At 33.9% G+C, this 27583-nt stretch overlaps 1 protein-coding gene and 1 long non-coding RNA gene across 2 annotated transcripts; both read left to right on the top strand.

Moving 5' to 3' along the window:
- The first annotated feature begins 24 nt into the window (after nucleotides 1–24).
- Nucleotides 25–27340, top strand: LOC140046666 (endoplasmic reticulum mannosyl-oligosaccharide 1,2-alpha-mannosidase-like). The gene is made up of 10 exons (XM_072091372.1): nucleotides 25–197; nucleotides 18658–18846; nucleotides 19055–19123; nucleotides 19796–19925; nucleotides 22974–23159; nucleotides 23461–23609; nucleotides 24076–24452; nucleotides 25716–25839; nucleotides 26183–26380; nucleotides 26675–27340. Exons 1-10 carry the CDS (start codon nucleotides 108–110, stop codon nucleotides 27020–27022), a joined length of 1860 nt encoding a protein of 619 aa, XP_071947473.1. The 5' UTR covers nucleotides 25–107; the 3' UTR covers nucleotides 27023–27340.
- Nucleotides 3938–16739, top strand: LOC140046668 (uncharacterized). The gene is made up of 3 exons (XR_011844822.1): nucleotides 3938–4921; nucleotides 15002–15207; nucleotides 15714–16739. It is a non-coding gene; the product is annotated as an uncharacterized lncRNA (long non-coding RNA).
- Nucleotides 27341–27583: the final 243 nt, after the last annotated feature.

Raw genomic sequence — 27583 nt, 5'->3', positions numbered from 1 at the left:
TGAGAGGCCTGTGCGTACGTAGGCACCCCAAGTTCTATGCCTAGGTCTAGTTGTTTTATATAGATTTTGTATGAGCGAGGAGGTTTAACACAGAGAGGAATACAAAGATGTATGGTTCCCCCCAAAAACGCGATTTCATTTCTTTTACGGTTACAAAAGAAGATGATAAAACTATAAAAAGGCAATCATGTTGGAGGGTGAGTTTAGACCATGTTTAGACTTCATTTCGGTCCTGATTTAATACATTTCGGTCGCCATACCGCGTCTCTCTACTCTCTAGGCCTAGGCTAGTCTTATTAGCCTAGGCCTGCAGTATATGTAGGTAGGCCTGTACTAGGCCTAGGCTTAGTCTAAATAGCCTCTAGTATACCAGGCCTAGCTGATGGCCAATATCAATTCCCTGATTGGATCATTGGTATGATTGTTGCAATGATTGAATGATTCTGAACTGAATGGAACATTCCAAACTCTTTTTCCAAACAAATGTCAATTTCCTAGGCCTAGTAGGCTAGCCTAAGTTAAGTGCCCAACAAATTTCAGAACACTCATTACGGCCTAACATAGTGGTTAGGTCCACAGTTCTGTTTGGGCTGACTTAGGCTAGATCTTGCAGGTCAAGCTTCCACCATTATGGGGCAGCTCCAGTGGTGGCGCCAGCGGGGGGGGGGGGGGGGGGGGGGGGGGCTACGGGGGCTCTAGCCCCCCCGTCGGGGAACACGGGTACTTTTTGTCGGGGAATATAATATACAGTACAGTAAAAAACGTTCGCGTTCACTTCATATAGCTTCAGCACCTAGAAAACCATGACGTTCCATTGACCGTGAGAGTACGTCAGAGGGCTATTATGCACTTTTATGCATTCATTTATTGCCAGCGATCTAACTTACTACTAAACATTAGCTAGGTACGCACTTGTCTGGCGGTATCCCTTTGTACGAATCGTTCAACGTTGGGTCGAGACGCGTGATATCAAGTTCCATCCAGGGACCAAAATGTTTAATGTAGTTATTTTCCAGGCGAAGTTTACCGACGGTTACCGAAGGGAACACGGGTACTTTTTGTCGGGGAATATAATATACAGTTAAAAGCGTTCGCGTTCACTTCGTAGCTAGCTTCAGCGCCTAGAAAACCGCGACGTTTCATTGACCGTAAGAGTACGTCAGAGTGATATTATGCACTTTATATGCATTCATTATTGCCAGCGATCTAACTTACTATACAAAACAATAGCTAGGTTCGCACTTGTCTGGCGGTATCCATTTGTACGAATCGTTCAACGTTGGGTCGAAACGCTTGATATCATGTTCCATCCAGGGACCAAAATGTGTACTGTAGTTATTTTCCAGGCAAAGTTTACTGACGGTTACGTCGTGTACTGCGTCGACGTACACTACACTACAGCAAAAACGAATTATGTTAATTGTTCGTATGTTCACCAATTTTTTAATTTACAAGTAACCTTCTGTACCGTGGGCCACCTAAAATAAATTTTTCATCCATTACTAAACAAAAAAACATGCCATTTTCGCTTAGCCAACATCTTATTATAGCTAAGTTATTACATTTTCAATGTCCTGTATGTCATGAATTTCTCACCACTCGGAAGTCCAGATGGTACGCACGCATACACTTGGGAGGAATAAACTTATTTCCCCGACTGAAAAAGGTCTACGCTTGCGTTTTTTTAAGCCTCTAGGCCTGATGTTTCCAAAGTATAAAATGCAATTTTTTGAAGACCTGCAGCTCTAGTTTTAAACATTTTCTTAGCTCAGCCCCAACAATAAAGCTGGTCATATTTCGAAGTACAAGAAGTGCATTTTCCGGGACCTAACATCTCTATTTTTCAAACATTTCTTAGCTCAGTCACAACCATGATAGGGACTTATATATTTTGTTTCATGTTTTGAAGTATAATAAGTCCAATTTCCGGGACCTCCAACTCTATTTTTCTAAATTTTCTTTGAACTTTTATTTTTTAAATTGAAAAATATGGATTGAAACAGTCATCGCGCATCGTTTTTTTGTACGCAGTATTTTATTTATGCATTTTAAAAAATGGAAAAAATGGCTACCCTAAATCTGATTAAAATGACCTCAAATGACGCTAGAACGCGTTGCTTCCGGGGGCTTCGCCCCCTGGACCCCCACCAGGGGCCCTTAGCAGCCCCTGGCCCCCAGCCTAGTGATGCTCGCTTCGCTCGCATAGCCCCTTCGTCGGGGAATGTAGCCCCCGCGTTGGGAAGATCCTGGGCAGCTCCTGTTCTTGCGTACTGCCTAACATACTGTAGTGTTTAGGCCTACCTTTTGAGCTGTCGTTCTGAGTTATCATTCACGCATCTTATAATAGGGGGCCTATACTTGGATTTTGCAGGACAAGCTCACCCCCTTTATGTGGAAGCTCTGGCTCTTGCTTACGAAACTACTGTTTGGGCTGGCCTTCCGAGTTATCGTTTAACACATTTCGATAGAGGCATGACTTAGATCTTGCATCATTCACACATCTCATAATAGGGGGCCTAGACTTGAATTTTGCAGGACAAACTTACCCCCTTTATGGGGGAATATCAGTCTTTGCATGCTGCATAATATTACTGGGCATTCTGTTTTACTGGAGAAAGAAGCCTAACATTGACATTGTCATTCAATGGTCTGGTCCCCAGGAGTCATAGACACTCTCTCCAGATCTCAAAATTTGACTTCCGGCCTGACTCCTTGAGTTGCCTGGCCGACTACATGTTTTGCATACTGAATACTGAATACTGAAATGCTTTATTTGTCCATCATCATCATAAAATAACAACAGAAATTCTTCTTGAAGATTGACAATTATTAGTACAAAAATAAATGGATATACAATATAATATATTATGTACACACACATAATTGCATTGTTATGAAACACGGTGTAAAAATGACTAGGTATAAAAATTGAGAAGGATTCAGGAGATTAAAATAGTTTAAAACAGCTTTAAAAGGATTAAAAACAGCTTTAAAAGGATTCAAACCATTAGAATGTTCTTAAAACCTTTACAATTTATAAATTGCTAAAATTTCAAATATGCTAAAAATGTTTAAAACGTTTAAAAATATTAAAAATATAAAAACATTTATAAATTGAAAAAATTTACGTTTTAAAAGTTTCATTGTTTACATAGTCTTGTATTACGTAACATTTTATCGATGGTGACGTGAATTAATTATATGAATAGCATTTTCAACAAAGGCATATCTCGATCTGTTTGTCTTAGTTATTGGAACATGTATTCTACCATTGCGTTTGATAATAAAGTATTTGCTAAGGGGATGATCAACATCCTTAATTATTTTATGAGCTGCCTTCACTATCCAATCTATGTATATTTCATCTAACTGCACCAACAGATCTTTAACAATATATTCAGCTTTCCTTGTAATGCATGTGCATGGTAAATTCAGTACCATCTGTGCTGATGTTCATGTGGAGCATACAGCCCAGTCAATCTTTGAAGCTTTAAGGCTACACTGCTTATCAGTTAAACAGAAGCAGCAGGCCACCCTCACATCAACGTCAAATAGGCAAAAATGGAAATTAAGTGTTCCGAGAGCCGTTTTGATTGCTAAAATCAGCCACAGCTTTTTAGTAGTCTGTGTATGACACAAATATTTTGCGCAATAGATTAAAAAAAAATGTTTTTCCTTACACAACCTAGATATTTCTAGAAATTTAAACAAACCAACTTATACGGCGATGAGCCAGGGAGTGTAATTTCACTTTGTTTCTTTTAAAGCTAAAATCGAAAACTAATTTTTCAATAAATTTTTGAAAAGAATTAATTGTTAATGTTGTTATTTTCATTTTCCAAAATATAAAATTGGTGATATTTTTATTTTATTGTATCCTGAACATAGGCAATATTTTTGGCGATCGCACGAGATCATAGCAGCCTAGCAGGCTGTTTATGCCTAAACAGCCTGTAGTGCGGTTGTTTAGTCTGTCACATGTGCAAAAATCATTTATGTGCTCTACAATCAATTTGCTGTGTTTGTGGCAAGAAGATCAAAACAAATGAAAGGTGCTGATCAGTAAAATTTATCACAAATCTGAATTATTTAAATTGTCCATCTTCCCTGTAACTGTCTGCAGCTATTGTCTTTTGGACAGTACAAAAAGAAATGACACGGTACAAAGTAAATTTTTTTTTACTGATCATACTCCAACTTTTGTTGCAGGTTTTTATTTCGAGAGCATCAGAAACCGTACAGTCCATTAAAAATTCAACCGTTTATGTTAACACATGGTTCAAGTTCAAACTTTCTTACTGATGAAGAGGCAGGCAGATCTTTTTTGTTGTAAATTGTGTTCAAACATTTTAAGTTTTGATCACCGTATAGCCCCCTGTGCTCACATTTATTGTACGTCCTGTTTAAATTATGTCTTCGCTGCTCTTCGTAAATCTACCTTTGATTGTGTAATTTGTGATTAGAATGTTCATCATGATTCATTAGTATTTCTCCCAAAGATTTTAACTAAGGCTTTACACGAGTCAATTGTACGGTGTAAAGGCATGTAATCTGGCAATGAAATGCAAATCCACACATATCCACACATGCGTGAGCAATGACATACGAATCTACACATATCCACACATGCGTGAGCAATGAAATACGAATCTGCACATATCCACACATGCGTGAGCAATGAAATACGAATCTACACATATCCACACATGCGTGAGCAATGACATACGAATCTACACATATCCACACATGCGTGAGCAATGCATATAAGGTAGAAGACAACACTGTTGTAGATGCAAAAGTTCTAAAAGAATCATTAATTAAGAATGTTCACATTCCTCCTGCTATTTCCCAACAATGATAAATTGGTCATTACACAACTACGACAAGGTGGCGGGAAACACTCATGGCCACAAATGGGAGAGTAAGTAATACCATATTATTCATATATAGTTAATATACAATATACTGTAATATAGTTATAATTCATTCATAACACAAAGAAAATCCTAGGTGGGTTTTTAGTTATTTAAAATTAATAGATAAATAATTATTGTACATATAGTACAGTATTTCTAGTTAAGCTGGATGGCAATGAATAGTTGTCTGTATATATAATATTTAAATAAAATGATGATTTGTAAAATACCTTAGAACACCAAATATTTGTAATCAATCACTATAGGCTAGTCAATCTAGCATTTTGAGTGAAACAAATTGCAAACAGACATTTTTTTTTTAAATGGTTACATATGATAAGGTGATTATTTTTTGAGCATCACACCTCTGACACTCATCCCGAAGGTATGCAAATTAGCTTAAATATGCAAATTAGGGTGAAATTACAGGGTTACCATATCTTAAAAACTACTAATCGTAGAGAGTTCATTTTTGCACAGTCTGGTTCAGAATATATATATTTATATTTGCTCTAATGAGACATTTTACATTAAAATGTCCGGAAGTACCAAATTTTGACCCTTGACCCCATTTCTCAATATTTACATGTGATTAAAATGTCTGTAGAGACTTTATTTTGGACTCAATGACTTGGATATTGTTTTTCAATACCCACCATAGAACTGTATTATAATTCCTAAAATCACAACTTCGTCATGCACCTCGAAAGTATGCAAATTAGTAGTACAAGTAATATTAAATATGCAAATTAGGGAGTGAAATTACAGCGTTGCCATATCTCGAAAACCGCTAATGCTAGAGTGTTGATTTTTTCACTAAAATATTTAAAATGTATATATTTATATTTACTGTAATGAGACATTTTACAAAAAAATGCCCGGAACTATGACATTTGACCCTCGACCCCATTTCTCAATATTGCATATATAATGAAACTAAAATGTCTGTAGAGACTTTGTTTTGCCCTCAAATGACTCGGATACAGGTTTCTAATAGCCAACATAGGAATGTTTAGTAAATCTCACCTCACCTTCAAAGTATGCAATTTATTAGTACAAGTTACATGAAATATGCAAATTAGGGGGTGAAATTACAGGTTCCTATATCAATTCAATTCAATTCAATTCATCGACATTTTTATTCCATAATCAAAATAAAAACATATACAAATACAATACAAATAATAAGATAATGGAATGGGATACAAAATAAGCACAAGTGCTTTAAGCATGTAACCCTAACAAAAAGATCAAACAATTAGTACACACAAAAAGAACAAACCAAAATAACATAATGTGATTTACTTAAAGACCCCTTCCCTGCAATTTTGGACGTTTTTTGGAAAATAATACATATATATCACTTTAAAAACATTAAACCATGTCATTCCTTGTCTTAAATGTACGTTCTATGGTAAATTATGATAAAAAGTGAGAAACAATGCACTACCTAAGTAGCTCGCGGCGATCGACCTCTCGTGGACGGTCTTAGGCCTAGCCTGGCTATGCTTAGTTTTGTAGGCCTAGCTGGTAAACATCGGTAACGTGCGAACATCGTACGCTAGCTATATACCTAGCCTGACGTTGTATAGTTGCTGCATTAATTGTCTTTCTATTTTTGCCAGACTCCGTTGATACAAATTGGGGAAAACCCGGTATTTTCGCTGAAAAGTTAGGAGTCTTCCATTTGTTTTGGCCTCACGATCGATCGAAAAGTGGGCGAATTACAGGTGAAAAACAAAAATATCAATCCGCGCGCAATGCATTTGGGGATTTATAGCGGGCCGCTATAATTATTAAAATCGACTTATTTTTCACATTTTTAACCGTTTAAAGACGAAAAAAGTTATCGGAATAGGACCATATAGTATTATTTTTACATTAAATATAGTTTGTGATCTTAAATTACATCTAAAAAACGTAGGGAATGGGGCTTTAACTTAAATATTTCTATTGTTATAATATTGCTTTAATCTCTGTTTAAACAAACTTAAAGTGGGGGATTGTTTTATATAGTCTGTTAAATTGTTCCAAATATGTGTTCCTTGGTAGGAAATACATTGCTGTCCGACTTTGGTGCGTTTTAGTTGTGGACAGTAGTTTGACCTGTTTCTAGTTGAGTAATTATGGAATGAGGCAGATGTACTAAATAAGTTATTAAATGATTCAGGTAATAGATTATGTTTATATTGATACATAAATATAGCAGTGTGTTTCGTATAAAGGTCAAAAATATTTAATGTTTGGGTTGAAATAAAAAGTGGATGAGAAGGATGCATAAAATGAACATGACAAATATTTCTAAGTGCTTTTTTCTGGAGAATATGTATACGGTTTAAGTTTGTAGCAGAAGTAGCACCCCATACTGTGATAGCATACGTTATTCTAGGTAATATAAGTGCATTGTATACCGTTAACAAGATTTTACTTGATAACATAGACTTCACTTTGTTTAAGACACCAATTATTCTAGAAATACTGTTTGCTACCTCATTTACATGAAAATTAAACGATAAAGTTTCATCCAGAAATAAGCCTAGAAATTTAACTTCAGTAGCTTTTACTATACATTCATTTCCCATCCTCAATTCTAGTGAGGTAGTGTCAGCTGACTTATTTCTAGCCTTAAATATAACATATTTTGATTTGTTTACATTTAGCGTTAATTTGTTAGCAATAAACCAGTCCGAAAGTATAGATAACTCCTGGTTCATTGTATCAAAAGCTTGAGTAATATCATTGTGACTATAAAACACATTTGTGTCATCTGCATACATAATCATGTCTACATGGTTACATGCTAGACTAATATCATTAATGAATATAAGAAATAATAATGGACCCAATATGGATCCCTGAGGAACTCCAGTGTTTACTGTCATTTTACTAGATGCAGTATTAACAATAAATGTGTATTGTAGTCTTTTTTTAAGATAGTTTGAGAACCAGTTTAGCGGAACTCCTCTTATACCATAAAATCTTAACTTATCTAATAATATATCATGATCGATTGTATCAAACGCTTTTGATAAATCAAGGAAAACTCCTAGTGTGAACTCTTTATTCTCAATAGCGTTTGTGATTTTTTCAATCGATTGTATTAAAGCATGACTAGTTGAATGGTGTTGTCTAAATCCATACTGTGTTTTACTCAGTACGTTATATTTTGAGAGGTAACAAATCGTTTGATCATACACAATCCTCTCAAATATTTTGGAAAAAAAGGGTAAAATGGAAATAGGCCGATAATTATTTATATCGGAGATGTCACCATTCTTAAATACCGGGATAACTTTAGCAATTTTTATATCAGCCGGGACACAGCCCGATGATAATGACGTATTAATAATATGCAATAAAGGTTTTAAAATAAACGGGGAAGCAGATTTTATGAGTTGGGCACTTATACCATCATGGCCAGGAGAAGTATTCTTTGTGTTTTTAATATAGTGGTTAAGTTCATGTTCAGTAACAGGCTTAAAAAACATTGAAGAGGTAAAATTTCCCTTTAAGAAAGTTCTGTGGGTGATTTCTTCATTTTGAGATTCATGCCTAAATTTATTATTTAGTTTTTCTCCAATATTAATAAAAAAAGAGTTGAATGCATCAGCTTTCTCATCATTATCAGAGAAAGTCTCAGTACCCAATTTTATTTTTGTAGGCAAATTGGTAGTCTTTTTCCTACCCATTATATCATTTAGGATTGTCCACGTTTTTTTAATATCTTGTTTATTTCGTTCAAACTGGACCATATAATATTCTTTTTTCCGATTTCTAATAGTAGTGGTTAACTTGTTTCTAAAATGTATGTACGTACTTTTATTAGTAGTGGTGTTATTTTGTTTGTACTTTTTATATAATTTATGTTTTTGAGAGATAGCTCTGGCAATTTCAGCTGTGATCCAAGGAGATTTTAACTTGTTCGCCTTATTTCTAATTCGTTTTAAAGGGAAACAATTATCAATTGTTTTATTTAAAGTGTTTGTAAAATTTTGATAAGCAACATTCGCATTATTTGAGAATAGCACATCATTCCACTGATTACTTTGTAATTCTTGCAAAAAATACTCCGTTTGTTGAGGAGAGTATTGTCGTTTATATACAAATCGAGGATATTGCTTATTATGTTTTTCCAAAGTATCTACACAGAATATTGGGAAGTGATCAGAAATATCAGTAATAAGTATTCCACTTTTAAGGGACGTAGTAAAAGAATCGATGTTGCAATAAATGTTATCAATTATTGAAGCACAATTATCGGATATTCTAGTAGGACTTTTTATGATTGGCTGAAATGACTGAGAAAATATTGTGTCTAAGTGTGATTGGATAGTGTTGTCGGTAGATTGTTGGAGTAAGTTTATGTTATAGTCTCCCACAAGGTAAGATTTCTTTTTTTCTAGATTAATCATTTGCATTACACATGTTAATTCATCATCAAACTTTTGCAAGGAACGTGAGGGTGGTCTATAAACTATACCACAAATAACATTATTTCCTGATTCTAACTCAATCTCAATAAAAATAGTCTCTGCTTCAGTCATACAAGATGACAGATCATTTCTAATAATATATGTTAGTTTGTTGGTAACATAGAACGCTACCCCACCACCTCTCTTATCTTTCCTATCATTGTGAATCAAACTGTAGCCTGGTAACTGGTATAGATTAATATTATCTTTTTTGGTTAACCAGGTTTCACTGAAGGCAATAACGGAGAAGGCATGTACGAGTGAGTCTAAATAGTTTGAGATTAAGTCAAACTTATTAACAACACTACGACAGTTTAGTCCAAATATAGAAAAGTTTGATGATAAATTAGAATGTTCAAGTGAAGAAATTAAGTTATCTTCGTTAAAATATTCTGTGCTCACATTTACATTATCAAAAAGGTCACATTCAAACATTTAAATTAGACAGAAAAGGAAATGACAAATGAATAAAATTGAGCAAGCTGCTTACAGCAGAGAATAGTTAACACATAATAGCCTAAGTTAACAAGTATGTACAATAAATTACAATATATACAATGTAATATGAATTGTTTTATCATGACATACCAACAACAACTAAACGACAGGCAGTGAAACAATAATGATGATCATGGACGCCAATTAAGTATTTGGTTAACTTGAAAGATTTTGATCAATCTAACTCACCGATGTCCAGAATGTATTATTATGGCAAGTTATCGTTACTCACTGGTAAGTCAAACATCGCCGGTAAACAGCTACGTTGAAACGGTCTAGAACATGATGTCTCAATAACGGCGCTCACTTATTAATCACATCAGCCACTTAATTTTGTTATAATTTGTCATTATACATCACTAGTAAAGTACGGATAGTATAACTTAAATACATTTAGTTGTGTTGTGTTTTATTAAAACGATGTGTTTAACGTTTACGAGTTTGATCAACCCAGTAACTCATCGATGAATTACCGGTAAACAACTACGTTGAAACTTACATCGTCAACAGCCACTTAATTGTTGTTGGTATTTCTCATTATGTAACACTATCGTCGCACACCTGCCGTGGGTCACATGAATTAAAGTTTGAATGGACAGAGATATCCAGAACATAACACTAACAGCCAGGTGCGCGACATAAACAAACAAACTTCGTTTATTTACAATTTATAACGGTAGAAATACTACTACAATCACATAATTAGTCTACGTTCTACAAGACAATGATAGACTCTGCGGTAATGTAGGTATGAAATATAATTCATAAACATTAATTAATTGTGTTCAATTGAACATTAATTAATTTGGCTTAATGACTTAATTATAGTTATTTTAGTGGCTTGTATGGCTTACCGTCGATAAACAGTTGTCCATTTCTGAATACGGGCTTACGTTTTTCGGCATATGCCTGCGCCATAATTGTAGATAATTCTCTCTTTTTCTTCATGTCCGCGTCAGGTAAATCTTCAGTAATAAATACGTTTTGTGATTTACTTTTTAATTTTACTTTTCCTAGTTTTAGGACTTGGTTTCTTTGTGGACGGTACAGAAATTTAGCTATTATATGCCTCGGTTTGTTATCTAAACGGCGTTTCCCGGTGCGATGGCAATTTTCAATTTCGATGTCCTCGAGTCCGAGTTCTTCGCGTAGTACTTTTTGCAATAAGTCCTGGGTGTTTTCTGTAGCATTTTCTATAACTCCTCCAAACCTTAGATTAAAACTCCTACTGTATCTTTCTTGTTTTAGGATTGAATTTTCCATGTCCGCCATTTTATCCTGATAAGCCGCCATTTTGTTTTCATACTCTTCCATTTTCTTGATTTCATTTCCAATTTTTTTTATTTCTTCCTTCGTTTTGTTAGTTGAATCATGCGCATATTCCACACTTTTTTCTAGATCTTTGACAGTTGTTTCCAGTTTGGTAAGCCTTTTGTTGTAGTTTTTTTGATTTTCTAGGACTTTATCTAGTTTACCATTAAGTTGTTCTGATGTGTCGAAAACCGCTAAGGTAGAGAGTTGATTTTTTCAAAAACTTGTTCAGAATGTACATATATTTATATTTGCTCTAATGAAACATTTTACGAAAAAATGAACGGAAATACAACAATTGACCCTTGACCCTATTTATCAATGTTTGCATACATAATGCGACTAAAATGTCTGTAGATAATTTTTAGTCGCGTGGAAGCGACTCTATAGTTCACTATGTCGGTCGGTCTGTCTGTCTGTCGGTCTGTCTGTCGGTCTGTCTGTCGGTCTGTCTGTCTGTCTGTCTGTCGGTCCGGTATCACTATGTGTTTTATCGCTTTATGACCTTATCTTGATATCAGTTTAATCTAGCTAAGTCAATTTTTCACAGAATATTCCTTATGGCCAGGAATCGATGTGGTTATGTTTTCACGGTGCGCAATAAAAAATTACGCGGTCTACGCACGATTTAACGAAATCACGTTTGTAATCATATCTTAACAACCATGAATCACAGTTAAATAAAATTTGGTACTCATAAATTTCAGGGCATAAATCATCATATGGCAATACAATTACGTGCGTAGCGCATGTAACGCATGCGTAAGCGCGCTTAAAATTTTCAAAATTTATTTTCGATGAAATAAGAGTACGTTTCAGGCAATTTTAAGCGTTTACAAAATTGCCATGAGTGCGCAGATTTTTGCGCGCGCACTGCGCGTTAAATGTTATTGCGCACTCTTCCTACCCGATTTCTGTTTTCTTGACTTACTTTTCAACTCGAAATTACGTTATACGAGCACGTCAAAAGTGACAGGCTACGCACGTGTAAATTAAAAAAATATAAATGTTTTTAAACATTTCAACATTTTTAAACATGTTCAGTAATTTCGGTCAGTATAGTTCACTATGTCGGTCGGTCCGTCTGTCTGTCTGTCGGTCTGTTTTTCTGTCGGTCCGGTATCACTATGCATTGTAGCACGCGACTTAATGGCTGTTGGTCTTGTTTTGGACTCAAATGACTCGGATACAGTTTTCCTATTGTCAGCATAGGACCTCTTTGTAATTCCCAAAATCACATCTTTGTCACATACTTTGAAAGTATGCAAATTATTAGTACAAGTTACATGAAATATGCAAATTAGGGGTGAAATTACAGTCTTCCCATATCTCAAAAACCATTAATTCTAGAGAGTTGATTTGAATTCAGAGTTGATTCAGAATGTACATATTTATATTCGTGTAATGAAACATTTTACGCAAAAATTGTCTTGATTGAATTATGACATTTGACCCTTGACCCTATTTCTCAATATTTTCATATAATTCAACTAAAATATCTGTACAGACTGTTTTGGCCTCAAATGACTCAGATACAGGTTTTCTATAGCCAGCATAGAAATGTTAGTAATTCTCAAAATCACACCTTTGTTACTTCCCTAGAAAATATGCAAATTAGTAGTACAAGAGGTGAAAGTTGCCATATCTCTATCGGTCATTAGCGTTTTTCGAGATACATAAGGCTGTAATTTGAATATTTCATATAACTTGTACTAATAATTTGCATACTTTCGAGTTGCTTGACTTTTGGAATTCTAAACGATCCTATACTGGCTATATAAAACCTGTATCCAAGTCATTTGAGGCCAAAACAAAGTCTGTACATACATTTTAGTTGCATTATATGCAAATATTGAGAAATAGGTTCGAGGGTCAAATGTCATACTTTCGATAATTTTTTTTTTCAATAATGACCCAGATACAGGTTTTTCTATAGCCAGCATAGAACTGATTAGTAATTCTCAAAATCACACCTCTGTTACTTCGCTTGAAAGTATGCAAATCAGTAGTACAAGAAAGTTGCCATATCTTTCTCTCTCGGTCATTAGCGTTTTCGAGATACATAAGGCAATTCACTGTAATTTGCATATTTCATATAGCTTGTACTACTAATTTGCATACTTTCGAGGTGCTTGACTTACTGGCTATATAAAACCTGTATCCGAGTCATTTGAGGCCAAAACAAAGTCTGTAGATACATTTTAGTTGCATTATATGCAAATATTGAGAAATAATAATAATAATAATATCCTGGATTTATATAGCGCCTAATGTTGTGAAACCTCTAAGCGCTGTACATAAACTAATACGAAAAAAGGGAATTCCAACTATGCCAAAACGAAAGCGTGATTTTGGGAATTACAAAGCGGTCCTATGCTGACTATAGGAAACATGTCCAAGTTATTTGAGTCCAAAACAAAGTCTCTACAGACATTTTAGTCGCATTATGTATGCAAACATTGATAAATGGGGTCGAGGGTCAATTGTTGTATTTCCGGTCATTTTTTCGTAAAATGGTTCATTAGAGTAAATATAAATATGTACATTCTGAACAAGTTATTGAAAAAATCAACTCTCTAGCCTTAGTGGTTTTCGATATATAGGAACCTTTAATTTCACCCTCTAATTTGCATATTTCATGTAACTTGTACTAATAATTTGCATACTTTGAAGGTGAGTGATACAGGTGTGATTTTGAGATTTACTAAACATTCCTATGTTGGCTATTAGAAACCTGTCTCCGAGTCATTTGAGGGCAAAACAAAGTCTCTACAGACATTTTAGTTTCATTTATATATGCAATACTGTATTGAGAAATGGGGTCGAGGGTCAAATGTCATACTTCCGGTCAATTTTTTGTAAAATGTTTCATTGGAGCAAATAGAAATATGTACATTTTGAATACGGCTGTGAAAAAATCAGCTCTCTAGCATTAGTGGTTTTCGAGATATAGGACAACTGTAATTTTTTCCCCTTATTTGCATATTTTATTTAAATTGTACTACTAATTTGCATACTTTCGAGGTGTGTGACAAAGGTGTGATTTTGGGAATTACAAAGTGATCCTATGCTGGCTATTAGGAACCTATGTCTGGGTCATTTGAGGGCAAAATAAAGTCTCTACAGACATTTTAGTCACATTGTATGCAAACATTGAGAAATGGGGTCGAAGGTCAAATGTTGTACTTCCGGTCATTTTTTCGTAAAATGTTTCATTAGAGTAAATATAAATATATACTTTTTGAATAGATCAGTGAAAAAATCAACTCTCTCGGACTAGTAGTTTTTGAGATATGGTAACCCTGTAATTTCACCCTAATTTGCATATTTAAGCTAATTTGCATATCATCGGGATGAGTGACAGAGGTGTGATGCTCAAATTTTGATCTCCTCATCATATATGACCATTTAAAAAAGAAAAATCTCTGTTTGCAATTTGTTTCACTTTGGGCTGTTTTTTTTGCTAGATTGACTAGCCTACTATTATTAAATACATTTTTATGCATTTGTCAATTGAATGACCCACTTATGAACCCCGGGAGAGGTGCATGATTTACTAATAATTTTTGACAAACATTGGTGTGTCATTGCCCGTCACTTTACCACCCACCATAATTATCATAAACATAGTCACCTTAAGGTAATCCACTTTTTTATGCTGGGATATGACGCACATCCGCAGGGGCGGAGGTGGTGGTTATGGGCATACAATTGACAAGTGCGTTAAATTCTTCTAAAAATTATTATAGATTTTTGGGTAATCCAATCTATACACTAAACATTATAAACACGCGTGTTTAACAGCCTAGGAAAAATGCAGTAAAAACCCACTCAAAAACAGATCAGCAATAGTTGTTCAGATAAGCAGGAGATGGCCTTACTAAAATCAACACCATCCCAAACATTATAGGCTGCAAGCATCAATGCAAGGAAAAGCATCACAGTTGATAAGGCGCTGGCGATGATGACAGATCAAATGTTCTATGGAATCAACTGTTGAAGATAAGAAGGTAAAATAATAATAAGTAATGTAACTACATATACCTACTGTATTTGTATGGATAAAACAATGATTCATATGCTATAGAATTGCCCTCTTTTCTGACAATTTTTTAGGTCCTGAAGGTGTCCCCTTAATAGGAGTTGTATTTTAATTAAATATAGATGCTATATAATACAGTATATTATTATGTTGGCACTCCTATATTAAGTTATTTGCATTAATAAACGTCCAGGTATGTTCCAGGACTAATACCGTCAGAAAAGATAATGAGAGAACGCTAGAAGGAACTGCTTTGCGAGTTGGAATAAAAAAATGAGTAACTGTTGTTTATTCCAGTCAGCACAAAGGTCTCAGTTTGAAAGAGGTAGCTGTTGTTCACATCCTAGATATAAAGGCTTTGGTTTTAATTACCTTGACGAGTACCACCAATAAGTTTATAATTTTATCTTCTAAATTCTGTGCCCACATTTTGTTCCTGTCAAAAAAGAATAACATTGTTATTATATTTTACAGGCAAAATAAACTTTAAATATACATCGACAATGAGATATGGCTGAAGTTTGGTGGAGATCATGGTGGTGAAAGTTTTAAAGCAGAGATACAAATCGTAAGTGTTGCTGATGCCAATGGCAATTCAATAGCAATCATGTGCACAAGGCACTAAAGCTATGTATGTAGAATTATTTATTCTAATTTTAATAAATAATAGTAGTAGGCCTCTTTATATACATGAATCTTATTTATATTATTATTACTACTATTATAATACTGTATTTATTTTTATAAAAGTCTTACGTGACCTATGCAAGAATGGTTGTAGAGTGGTTGGTATACTGTAGAGGCAGATCTCTTGTCCATTAGTAAGGGACAACTGCCAATGACGAAAGCAGCTTAGATTGAAGTAAAGTACATCAACTTACTCTCTAAATACCCAGCAGTACACAACAGCAATAACAATTGCAGGGTGTAACAACCGATGACATCCAATCAATTGGTATCATTTTTCTTGATTTCAAACTACTATATATAAATAAAGTTTTCTTTACGAGTTGTAAAATTATGGAATGAGAACAAATGTAATCAATATTTAAAATAATGTTATATTTATACAGATTTATGGACGACTTTCACCAATAGAATGAAAGAATATCCCCTAAGCTCCACTTACTTGAGGATCATGTACTGCCATCAATAAAGAAGTAGGGAGTTGAGTTGGGACTGCTAGGAGAGCAGGGAGGCGAGTCCATACATGCAGAAGGAAACGATTATTTTGTGCAATGAGAATACCAGAGCGACATCCATTATGAAGGCGCATACCATGTCCCTGAAATAATTAAGGAGGTCGAACACCCAAAAAGCCGAAAGCAGCTGAAATTTAAATATAATACAATATTAATTAGAGAAAATCTCAGATCAATCTGTAAAATATAAAACAGTACCCTTTATTATATTGTCTGTCTGCTGGGTATACTATACTGTATTAATAATAGATACTACGTAACTGTCTAAGGCCTAGGCCTCTTCGTAGGCTAGTATAATAATCAGCTATAATTATATAATATGGTATATGCCTAAATGTTTTTATTATTATTGTATACAAAATCACAATAATAAACATTGATCTTAAACATCATGATTTTTTTTCAAATATAAATACAGTAGTATACAGTTATTATATTGATATTTACTTGTTAAAAAAATTAGGTTTTGATTTTATATTTCTGCAAAATTACACAGAAAAAAAAACGATCCTAAAAAACTGTTTAATCTAAAACCTTCGAAATGGCTGTTTCGTTTAAAAGAGATCGTCACATGGTTATTCCATATCTTATCTTCAATGAATTTATTATTCATAAGAAAAACAATTTAAAGGCTTCTCAATCGTTGATTACGGAAATAAGGTCATTTCCAGTTACTATGCATGCTTTGCTGAGCAGGATATTGAAGGTAGCAACCGATAGTGGGCGCATGACTTTTCCCCTCACAGATGTAATGTGGCCTGTACCCTGCTGGCTGCTGATGAGGTTGCTATGAAAAGAGGGTGCAATCATTAGCCTCCATGGCTGCCACCACAAGTCTGTTTAAAATTCAGTCCTTTTTCATGCCCATAATCTCTATCCTGCACGAGGCGGATCAGACAGGGCTGCATGTCCAACACCAAGATTGCAAAGTAACAGTGATTGCAAGTACTGGTGACGTGCTGGTGGTCCCTCCAAAGGTCAGACAAGTGGGAGGTCGCCTAAGATGGTTTGCCTGAGTGTGGGAGACCCTTCTGGAGAGTAGGTGGTTTCTCTCCACAATTGCAAACAGCTATCGTATTAGCGTTAATAAACATATGGTAATTGGGGGAGCTCGCTCGACAAGGATACCGCCAGAGCCACAAAAGAGTTGTGGTCGTCTGGACGGCCTTACTTTCTTTTCTTCCATTTATTCAATAAACAATGGCCTCTGGCCCATTTCACATAATATAATCTATATTATTTTCGTAAGGTTTTTCTCTTTTCATAAGCTTTACATAAATAGGTTGCAAAAGACTTTTTGAATTTTACAAACATATTTTTTAACATGTATACATTAAAATAAAACAAACATATTTTTTAACATGTATACATTTAAATAAGGCACATATTTTTTCCTAATGTTTTTATAAAAAGGACAGTAAAAAAGATGTTTTTCATCTTCTAAACATAATTGATTAATTTTTAAATGTCGCCCCTTTTCAATCAACAGATTAAGGCACGATAATCTAAAGCGTGATATTAGTATTCTATACTTAAAACTTAAATCATAAACATAAGGTTCGTAAAAATTGTCAAACTAGACCCCAGAGACGGTCTCATCCTTCCTGTTGGGGCTAAGACGAGGAGACTGGGCGGCCTTTATAGATCTGAAAGATACATACTTTCACGTCCATATCGCTGAGGCAGATCAATGCGGGTTGAGTTTCAGAATCCACGTTCGGCCTCACGGCTCCTCGCATGTTTACATGCATGGTAAGAATGCTGCCGTGGTTTTTTCTCGTTACGGGGATGCCGTGTCCATCCCAACAACGAATAGTGTCTGCAATGAGTGCAGTATGCAATCTAATCACTGCTCGTGCTCAGACGGCTTACGAATGGCTGGGAGTGCCAATTAAAAAATCAATGCTGGACATCCATAGAGGGCGGGCGGTTGCTCCAAGGCAATACGGGCCTCCAGTGTCTGGACATCGAAGGAGGCGCGCCCACACCAACCTCCTAGAACTTTGGGCAGTCGAAAGGACTCTAAAGGCTTTCTTGCCCCACATGTCCGATCGTCACGTCCTAATTCATTCACCCCAAGCCAGTGGCTGAGATACAATTTTAAAAAAAACAACAAGCTTAGCTGAATCAATACAATAAAGTATTAAAACAGCCAGTTTACATTTTGTCAATTAAAAATAGCATTGAGAATTAGTAAATATTTTTCTTCTCTCAAGGTTTGGCGCAGAATGTCTCGACTTCAGAAGAATATAATCTCCTTCCTGTTAGCTATAGGTATAGTTTTATGTATATACATATTGTTACATAGAAAGGCATCAACGTCTGGTATGGAAAATGCAGTAAAAGCACCACCTTGGGATTATGGTGTAGGTGAAGATTATGTTCATTTTGAGAATGATGGCCAGGTTTGTTAATTTTTTAATACACTATAGGAATAACTTCAATGCAATTAAAACTTGTTATGGTTATATTTACTATTAAAACAATTGCCTTTGTTTTTACTGTACTTGCCTATCTTTTGTTTTTACTGTACTTGCCTATCTTTTGTTTTTACTGTACTTGCCTATCTTTTGTTTTTACTGTACTTGCCTATCTTTTTACATTTTTTTAAAGCCTGGTAAAAAGGCTGACAGAAACAAAGAAGATATAGCAAATGTAAACCATCCAGATACAGTGAATGAGGTAATTGTTAATTTTGAATTGTTGTCACTATGATGAATGAGCAGTTATATGCATATTTATTTAAATAAAGATAATTGATTTTTAAAAGATATACAGTATTGATTGATTGATTTTGTCAGAATCGTTAATTAAATAATATGAAAGATAGGATCTTAAAATTGCCAAATTTGGTTTTGGATTACAAACTTGATTTCGTTAAATCTTATTTTACTATAAAAAAAAAAATCTTAGGCGCTTTGTCTCTGCTGAGCTAAGTTCTAGTTCTTTCATCGAGAAGAGATCCATCTAAAACTCTCAATATGTGTTCTAAATGGATTTATTTTCAAGATTTTTAAAACAGAGACCCCATATATTATTGTATTCTTTAATGCCTGTTTTCCTGTCGATCGTTGAGATGCGTTGAGTTGGCAGATTTGACAGGAACAATATTAACGTTTAAAAAAAACGTGATGTTGCCAAATATAGTTGTGTTATGCCCAAATATGGTATTGATATGACCAAATATGGTAGTGATATGACATCATCATGTCCATTATATAAGTACGTAACATTTTTTGTCACATAAATTTTGATACAGATTATCAAACAAGTTTGACAAAAAAATGTGATGTGCCTATACCGATATGACATCATCATGTAGACAGAGATTAAGACTTAAGTGACATTTTTTAGGTTGATCAAGATAATAATGTCGATGAACCAGTGATTCATCAACCTGGTGGAGATGATGATGAAGATGATGGAGAAGATGAGAAGCAGAATGAGAACCATAAAATTCCAATCAAACATCAACCAAAATATGGTAAGCTACTAAAATAAACCTGTGTAATTCAACAACAGGAAACATTTTAAGGGAATTCCTAGAGAAGCGATTATATTGAATATAATGTGTGAGGTTGAACTGCATTAAAGACTCTACTCGCTTGGTTGATTGAATATCACAGTTGCTTATTCAGTACGGTGTAATGTCGTGGTTCCAAACAAATAAAGGAGAATACACTTTGATTCTTTCCTTCTATCCGATTTATTAGTTTCGTATTGTACTCCAGCATCAAATCATTATACAAATTATTTCAAATACAAGAATTCAAGCCCTGCAAAATATGAATAAACAAGTAACAACCACTGTATCTAACAGTCAATTATATCAGTAAGTAAATAATGTACCAATCCAACAACGAACAATCACAATATAATAGTACCTCAAGTTATACAACACCAAACATATGACACAGCATCAACTCGTGATAACAACTCCTGACTATTATACCTCTGAATCTAAGATAAATATAGTAAATGCAAGTTTCATTAATTGTAAGCATGATTATAGTTAACATATGGTAAATCAGTTGCTTATACATATATACAAGTTAAGCTTAGTACTTACAAAATAAGAACATAGCAAGAGCTTAAACACAACGAACAAAAGAACCCGCACAGCCTTATATCAGAACTGTAACATAAGCCCCTTTCTCACAGAGCTGTGTGCCAGGAATATTGCGGGAATATACCATTACCATGCCAGTATGGTTTTCTGTGAGAACGGGTCGTCTTGGCATCATGCCGGCATCGACATGACCTGCTTTAGACCTAGTAATATTCTAGGGATATTCCCCGCAATGCCAGACGGGCATTCTGTGAGAACGTAACGCCGTTATATTTAATTCCCCGTCGAGGCTTTGACACCTTGCGCGGTCAAGTGTATCACTTTGGCGCCGATTCAATTCAATTAACAATAATAATAATAATGTTGAACTGGAGGGATAATGAGATAAGAGAACTGCTTAAATAAGGGGACAAGAAGAAATTTGTAGCATAATCTATAGGCCTAGGCTAGGCCATAGCTCTTTGTTGGTGCCTGACCCTTCGTCGCCTTGTAAATTGTACAGCCTTCTAAGGTGCTTTACAGATTGCCGATGACGGCTAATTAATTGCTGTACCTGTATAATATATGCACAATATACTGTACATAGCATGTATTGCATAAATATGCTATAAAGGAAGATAATAATCTGTAACTTAAAAATCGCCGCCATATATCGCTAGAAAAAAATAATAACAATAAAGGACGCCCTCAATAATTATTTTGTCAGAAACTTTTTATTGGCCGAATATGCCCGACTCCTTTCTCACAGAAAGCCGGTATATACCGGTTATATTTCCGGCATGATAGTCCGATGAGAATGGGTATATGCCGTTAACGATACCGGCACGACGCCACCATTGACGAATTGGCCCTGTTGAATCTGCTTAAAAAGTGACAATCTCTAATAGTTTAACGATGGGAGAGATCATAGGTCAAATCAACTGTTTTCTTTGGGGATCTAATTATTATGCCTAATGGACCTTAATTGGACAATCTCTTCTCTGGACCTTTCTGGGACAAATTGATGAACTCAATTGAATTGTGATACAAAGGTTGATTCTTCAATTATAAATATATCATCATATTAAAACCCTCCGGTTCCTCTTTTTTTTTGTAATAATCTATTTAAAATATAAAAATGGTTATAATAGTGGCATGCAAACTTAAAGTTATATAAAAGAAAAAAAGCATTATACATACTGTATAAGCAAAATTGAGTTAGTCAAAACCATTGACTCTGAAGTGTAACCTTATCGCTTTCACTCTCTCTTCTATCTTTTTTTAAAAAATGTTAAAATTAAAAATATTAATTTGGTATAAAAATGCAAGGATTACAAAGGTTGGAAACAAATTTGGTGAATAAAAAACAAAAGTGTTGTTCAAGATCAATAAGAAATAAGACATCACAACGGTGGGGTTTCCCTAAAGAACATCGGTCAGGAAGGCCACTCTGTTAATTATGTACTATAATCTATAATAATGGGATTTGCATAAATCAAACATAAATCGGTTAAAATAAAAATATAAAACTTAAAGAATAATATGATACATTGAATATATATTCAACAACTTATTGCATTTTATTGGCCTTTATTGAACATAAATCAATCAATCAATTAAATATAAACTGTGGCTGATTAACCTAAAATCAATAATTGAGTCAAATTATCAAACTTAATCACTTAAAATATTAAATATTTCAATATTGATCATCAAAATTCAAAATTAATCATTATCAAAATTGTTACAAAATCAAAACTTAATCATAAATCAATTCACTTTTAACTGAAATCAAATCATTACTAAACAAATGTCATCAAACACGTAGACTATGCTATCATTAATTAGGAAATGTCATAGTTATAAAAAATTCTTGCAAACAAAATTAAATCAGTAACTTTTTGCATATACATTATAACGTTTTATGAATCGTGTTGGCGATCCACTAATCTGTTTATCATTAATAATCTTTTTAAACAATTAATCTGTTGAATTCTAATACAAAGGTTGATTCTTCAATTATAAATCTATATCATTACATTACAATATGGATAAGGGACTTGGAAATTAAGCAACCTGTTTTTTTTTTAGCGACTATAATAGAGATAAATGGTAACTGGCAATTACAGCATAAAAAAATTGATTGATTGATTTGGTCAAAATCTATCTTTCTATCTATGCGACATTTATATAGCGCTATTTTGTAAAGATCAGAGCGATTTGAGTGTTTGTTGATTATTAAACTTATCTAGACTCTGAACAGGAAATAGGCTAACTAAAGACAACCTGTTAATGACAAAAAAATAAAGATGATTCAAACACCACCGCACTGTTCCCCTGCAATTTAAGGCGCAAGGCCCGCCTGGACAGTATTCACAAGTGCCATAGTGGTGAAAATTAGATTCTTTGATTTCTCTTTTCTTACCCTACCAATTTATTCGTCAAGGTGATCAAGGTAAAATCTAATTTTTTATTTTTATTTAGGCCCTCAAAATAAAAAGCAAGAAGCAGTACTAGCAGCCTTCCAACATGCATGGAAGGCATACAAAGCCTATGCTTGGGGACATGATGAACTCAAGCCAGTCTCAAAGTCTTGGAATGAATGGTTTAACCTAGGCTTGACATTAATTGACTCCTTAGATACAATGATTCTTTTGGGATTAAAAAAAGGTAATTCAACATTCTAAACTAAACTTTTATTCTTTTAGCAGATTAGAATATTATAATGAAACGTAGTAGTTGTATGCCCTGCAGAGTAATGAATAGCAGGACTTTCAAGCCTGTGTTTGTCCTAATTTTTTGCAGAAAAAAGTAAAGCATCATCTTGCAATTTTATAAAACCTTGTGCTATTGCCTCTTGTCAATCAATACTTATTATATAAAATATAGTATATTATTATTATGAAATTTTAAAAACAAAACAATAGTTTATTGGAAAAATCAGTTTTTCATTGAAAATTTTACTTAACAGAGTTTTTAGAGGCAAGAGATTGGGTTGCTAATGATATGAATATTAAGCCACGTAAGGATGTGAATTTATTTGAAACTACAATACGAGTTTTAGGGGGATTATTATCAGCTTATCATTTGTCTGATGAACCTGTATTTTTGGAAAAAGCGGTAAGATAAACAATATTTTACAAATTATAAAAACAAGACACACTGTAATTTTACCTCTGATGTTGTTGAAATTAACCGACCACATGGGCCGCCTTTTAAAAGGTATCCTTCAACATTTAAATCAAGATAGAAATAGCGTTTGTAATTACAATATGTGTTTTTATAATGTCTATGTCTTATACTGTCAATTCAACTTGCTCCAATCATCTTTAAACTCATTAATTGTGCAATTTAGTCATGATCTTTCAACTCTTTGAATTCAAAAAATGAAAACATTCTTTTGAAAATGGTATATTTCTTACACATTCTTTTAATGAATATTTTTTGATTTAATTAAAAATTTTTTGTTCGACTATATTGTAGGTAATTAACATTTAGATTGTGGATCTCCAGTATAATGTTTTTTTTGGGCAGTGTGAACAAACTTCACTGTACTTTTTAGTGTATCTAATTTATTTTTAAACAGATATTACTTGGAAATGAATTATTACCTTGTTTTGGAAGCAAGTCTAGTATACCATATGCAGATGTGAACTTAATGACTGGAGTTGCCAAGGCGCCTAAGTGGGGTCCAGACAGCACAGTATCTGAGGTGACTACCATTCAGTTGGAGTTTAGAGACTTAAGTTTTACAACTGGAGATATGAGGTATAAAGAGGCTGTAGATAAAGTCAGTACACATATTCATAATCTTCCAAAAGCTAATGGTCTTGTACCGATCTTCATCAATGCAAACAATGGACAGTTTCGTGCTCGCTCTACCGTTACTTTTGGTGCTCGAGGCGATAGTTATTATGAATATTTGCTAAAGCAGTGGATTCAGACAAGTAAAAGTGAAACAATGTAAGTAGGACAACCTATTATTACTGTATAGTATTGAATAATTATTATTTTGTATTAAAGATTTAAATGCTCTAATCTTGTTTTATAAAACACAATTACAGTGTACAATTTGATAGTATTTTCGTACAACAAATGACGTGGAAATGACGATGCACTACAAAGTATCCCCTCCCCTATTATAACATAACACAATCAACTTTCCCTATCTTATTATAAAATTGAGTGGAATATAATCAATTGGTTTACATCGTAATTATATACCTTTAAAAAAAATGTAAAGATGTTTGACGGAGCACCTAAGTTTTTCTTACCTAATTTCTTTTTGTTTGATACAGGTCTAAGCGAAGTTACACCTCAATATATTTGAATATATTGTTATATCCATATCAGTATAAAAAGAAACTGAAACAACATTACGTTTTGTTTGACTGTATATAGATCGGCACTGCTATCTGCCAAGAACTGTTTTTCTTGGTTGTGTGAGATTTTGTTAAGTACATGCGGTTGTATCTCAACACATTTCTGAAATCCTTTCTTGAGCTTTAAAATCCATCTAGCTTGATTTTGCATAAATCTTATTATTTGGTGTTATATTAAACAGGGGAGGGGAAGGGTAGCGTTAATTGTGATATCAGAACAAAATTCAACAATGGTGGTGTAACTTTACCCAACTAAACCTTGAAAACTGACTGATTTGGAGAATGTGTCTCTCCTGCCGGTGGGAAGAAAGTAATACCATATGGAATAGCGTGGGCTTGTACACCTAGTTGTATGTTTTTGTGTGTTCTTGTAAAATTTATGTTATTGAATGAAAATTAAAACCGTTTAAAAACAAATACAAAAATTTTACATGGAACTACATATATATTAGAGTGCCATCTGTTCACCCACTAACAAGTTTTACAAACAAACCTTTTTTCCCTTACTCAAATTATAATGTAGATTTAAACGGTAGAAGGTACTGTAATATGTAGTAGTCTCTTTTTTGGGACGGTTCTATTACGAGGACACCTGTTAAGGACACATTCCTGTGAAGTTAATAAACACTAAAGCCAATCCATATTAGGAGACACTTTCTTGGTTCCCTTCAATAGAGGTTCTATTCTACTTTTTTTTTTATTGATTGATAATACTAAAACTGTTTTTATTGCCTATGAGAAGTGTAATTCATATCTATTTGTTAACATTACCTGTTCTTCTATAGTGTATACTATTATTAATAAATTGTTTCTACAGTTATACTGATTGTTCTTTTATTCTTAGGTTTCTTGATGACTATTTAAATGCTATGAATGGAGCCAAAGAAAAATTAGTTCGAACTTCAGAACCAAGTAAATTAACTTTTATTGGAGAACTACTGAGTGGAGAAAGATTTTCTGCGAAAATGGTGATTACTTTTTTTATTAAAATTGTATTGTATTTATGATTTGGGGTCATATAGGGACTTGATTTGCATGGCCACTTTGTTGACGTGATTTGTATGATATGCATATACGCAAGCTGACTGGCACATCGACTTTCAAATTTTTTCAGTGGCATTGCCAACATGAATGTCCACTTTGACAATTGAAATGTTCATATACCTGGAAAGTCTCTCAGTAACAATCTCTAAAACATTTTTTGACTAGGGAAGTCCGTCTCTTCTTGTGGTTCTTCACTTTTTCTGTCTCATCTTGGTTGGTGGATTTGTAACATGTTTCCTGTTGTTTATCATGACTTGCTTTATCTAGGATCACTTAGCTTGTTTTTTACCTGGAACGTTGGCTCTCGGCTACAAAAATGGTCTTGATGAATGGCATCTACAGATGGCTAAAGACCTTATCCATACATGCTATCAAACATATGCACGTACAGCAACCAAACTAAGCCCAGAAATTTCACATTTTAATATGGTTCCTGGAACAAAAGGAGATGATATAATTATTAAGGTTTGTAACAACTTTTTTTTATTAGAATCGATTGACGATTTTTTGTTGGGCATTGTGGGCAAATCTAATTTGGGTTCATGATTAAAGTATAGCTTTATTGCCTTTTTTCAAGAATAAATTGGTTAGTATAGTCGCTGTTTCAAATGCAGTAGACAAACACTAAGTACACACATTAGGTATACATTCCTTTTATTCAAGCAGGTTTAAAAGTTACCACTGTTTGTACCGGTGAGCTGGCTCGGATTTCTGTATCTGTTGAATTTCGTTTCAATATTTGTTTTCTTGTTTTAACAGCCTGCTGATGCACACAACCTTTTGAGACCAGAGACTGTCGAAAGTCTGCTATATATGTATCGAATTACAGGTGATGAAATCTACCGAAAATGGGGATGGGAAATCTTTCAAGCCTTTGAAAAGCATACAAAACTACCCCATGGCTATTCATCAATAGGGAATGTTCAGAATGTGAAAGATCCAGGAATTCGCGACAAAATGGAAAGCTTCTTTTTAGGAGAAACCTTAAAATACTTCTTCTTATTATTTAGTGACGATGAGAACTTGATTTCTTTTGATAAGTATGTATTTAATACGGAAGCTCATCCTTTACCAATTCGTGATTCACAAGGAAAAATTGTGCAATAATTCATTTAATATAAATTGAATATAGGTATATGTTTTGTGCGCAGATTATTTATTATACATTCAATTTTTTTTCACAAACTATCATTATTATTTTTTTGCCAAACAAAAACATGGAAAGAACAATGTAAAACAATGAGGCAGCTAAATGTCATTTCCTAATTTAATTCCACCTCCCGAAATGTGCACTTGATGTTGAGCCTACCTACCACTACCGTGATTGTTAGTATAAGAAGAGTGAAATTTCTGGCTTACTATTTGTAGTTCATTTTCTCACCTCAGCCCTAACAAATAACGCGGATGTAAACTGCTTAGGTTTAGAAAACAAACATTACCAATATACGAAAAAAAAAACAAAAATGTTTTTTTTTTCCTTGAAATTTAAATGAAATTAAATGAAATACATGATTGTAAAATACAATAATATACTGTACCTGTAGTAATTTGTAAACAAAATTATAAAATAATAAATAGTTTTCGATTCTCCATATATTACAAATTATTTCAAAACATTTTCCCAGGAAAACCAGAATAATATTTTATTCAAAAAAATATCAGTATATG

Source organism: Antedon mediterranea, chromosome 4 (assembly GCF_964355755.1).
Source record: "Antedon mediterranea chromosome 4, ecAntMedi1.1, whole genome shotgun sequence".
In the NCBI taxonomy this organism is placed as follows: domain Eukaryota; kingdom Metazoa; phylum Echinodermata; class Crinoidea; order Comatulida; family Antedonidae; genus Antedon; species Antedon mediterranea.
Note: the sequence above shows the minus strand (reverse complement) of the source record. Positions and strands in the feature narration are given on the sequence as shown.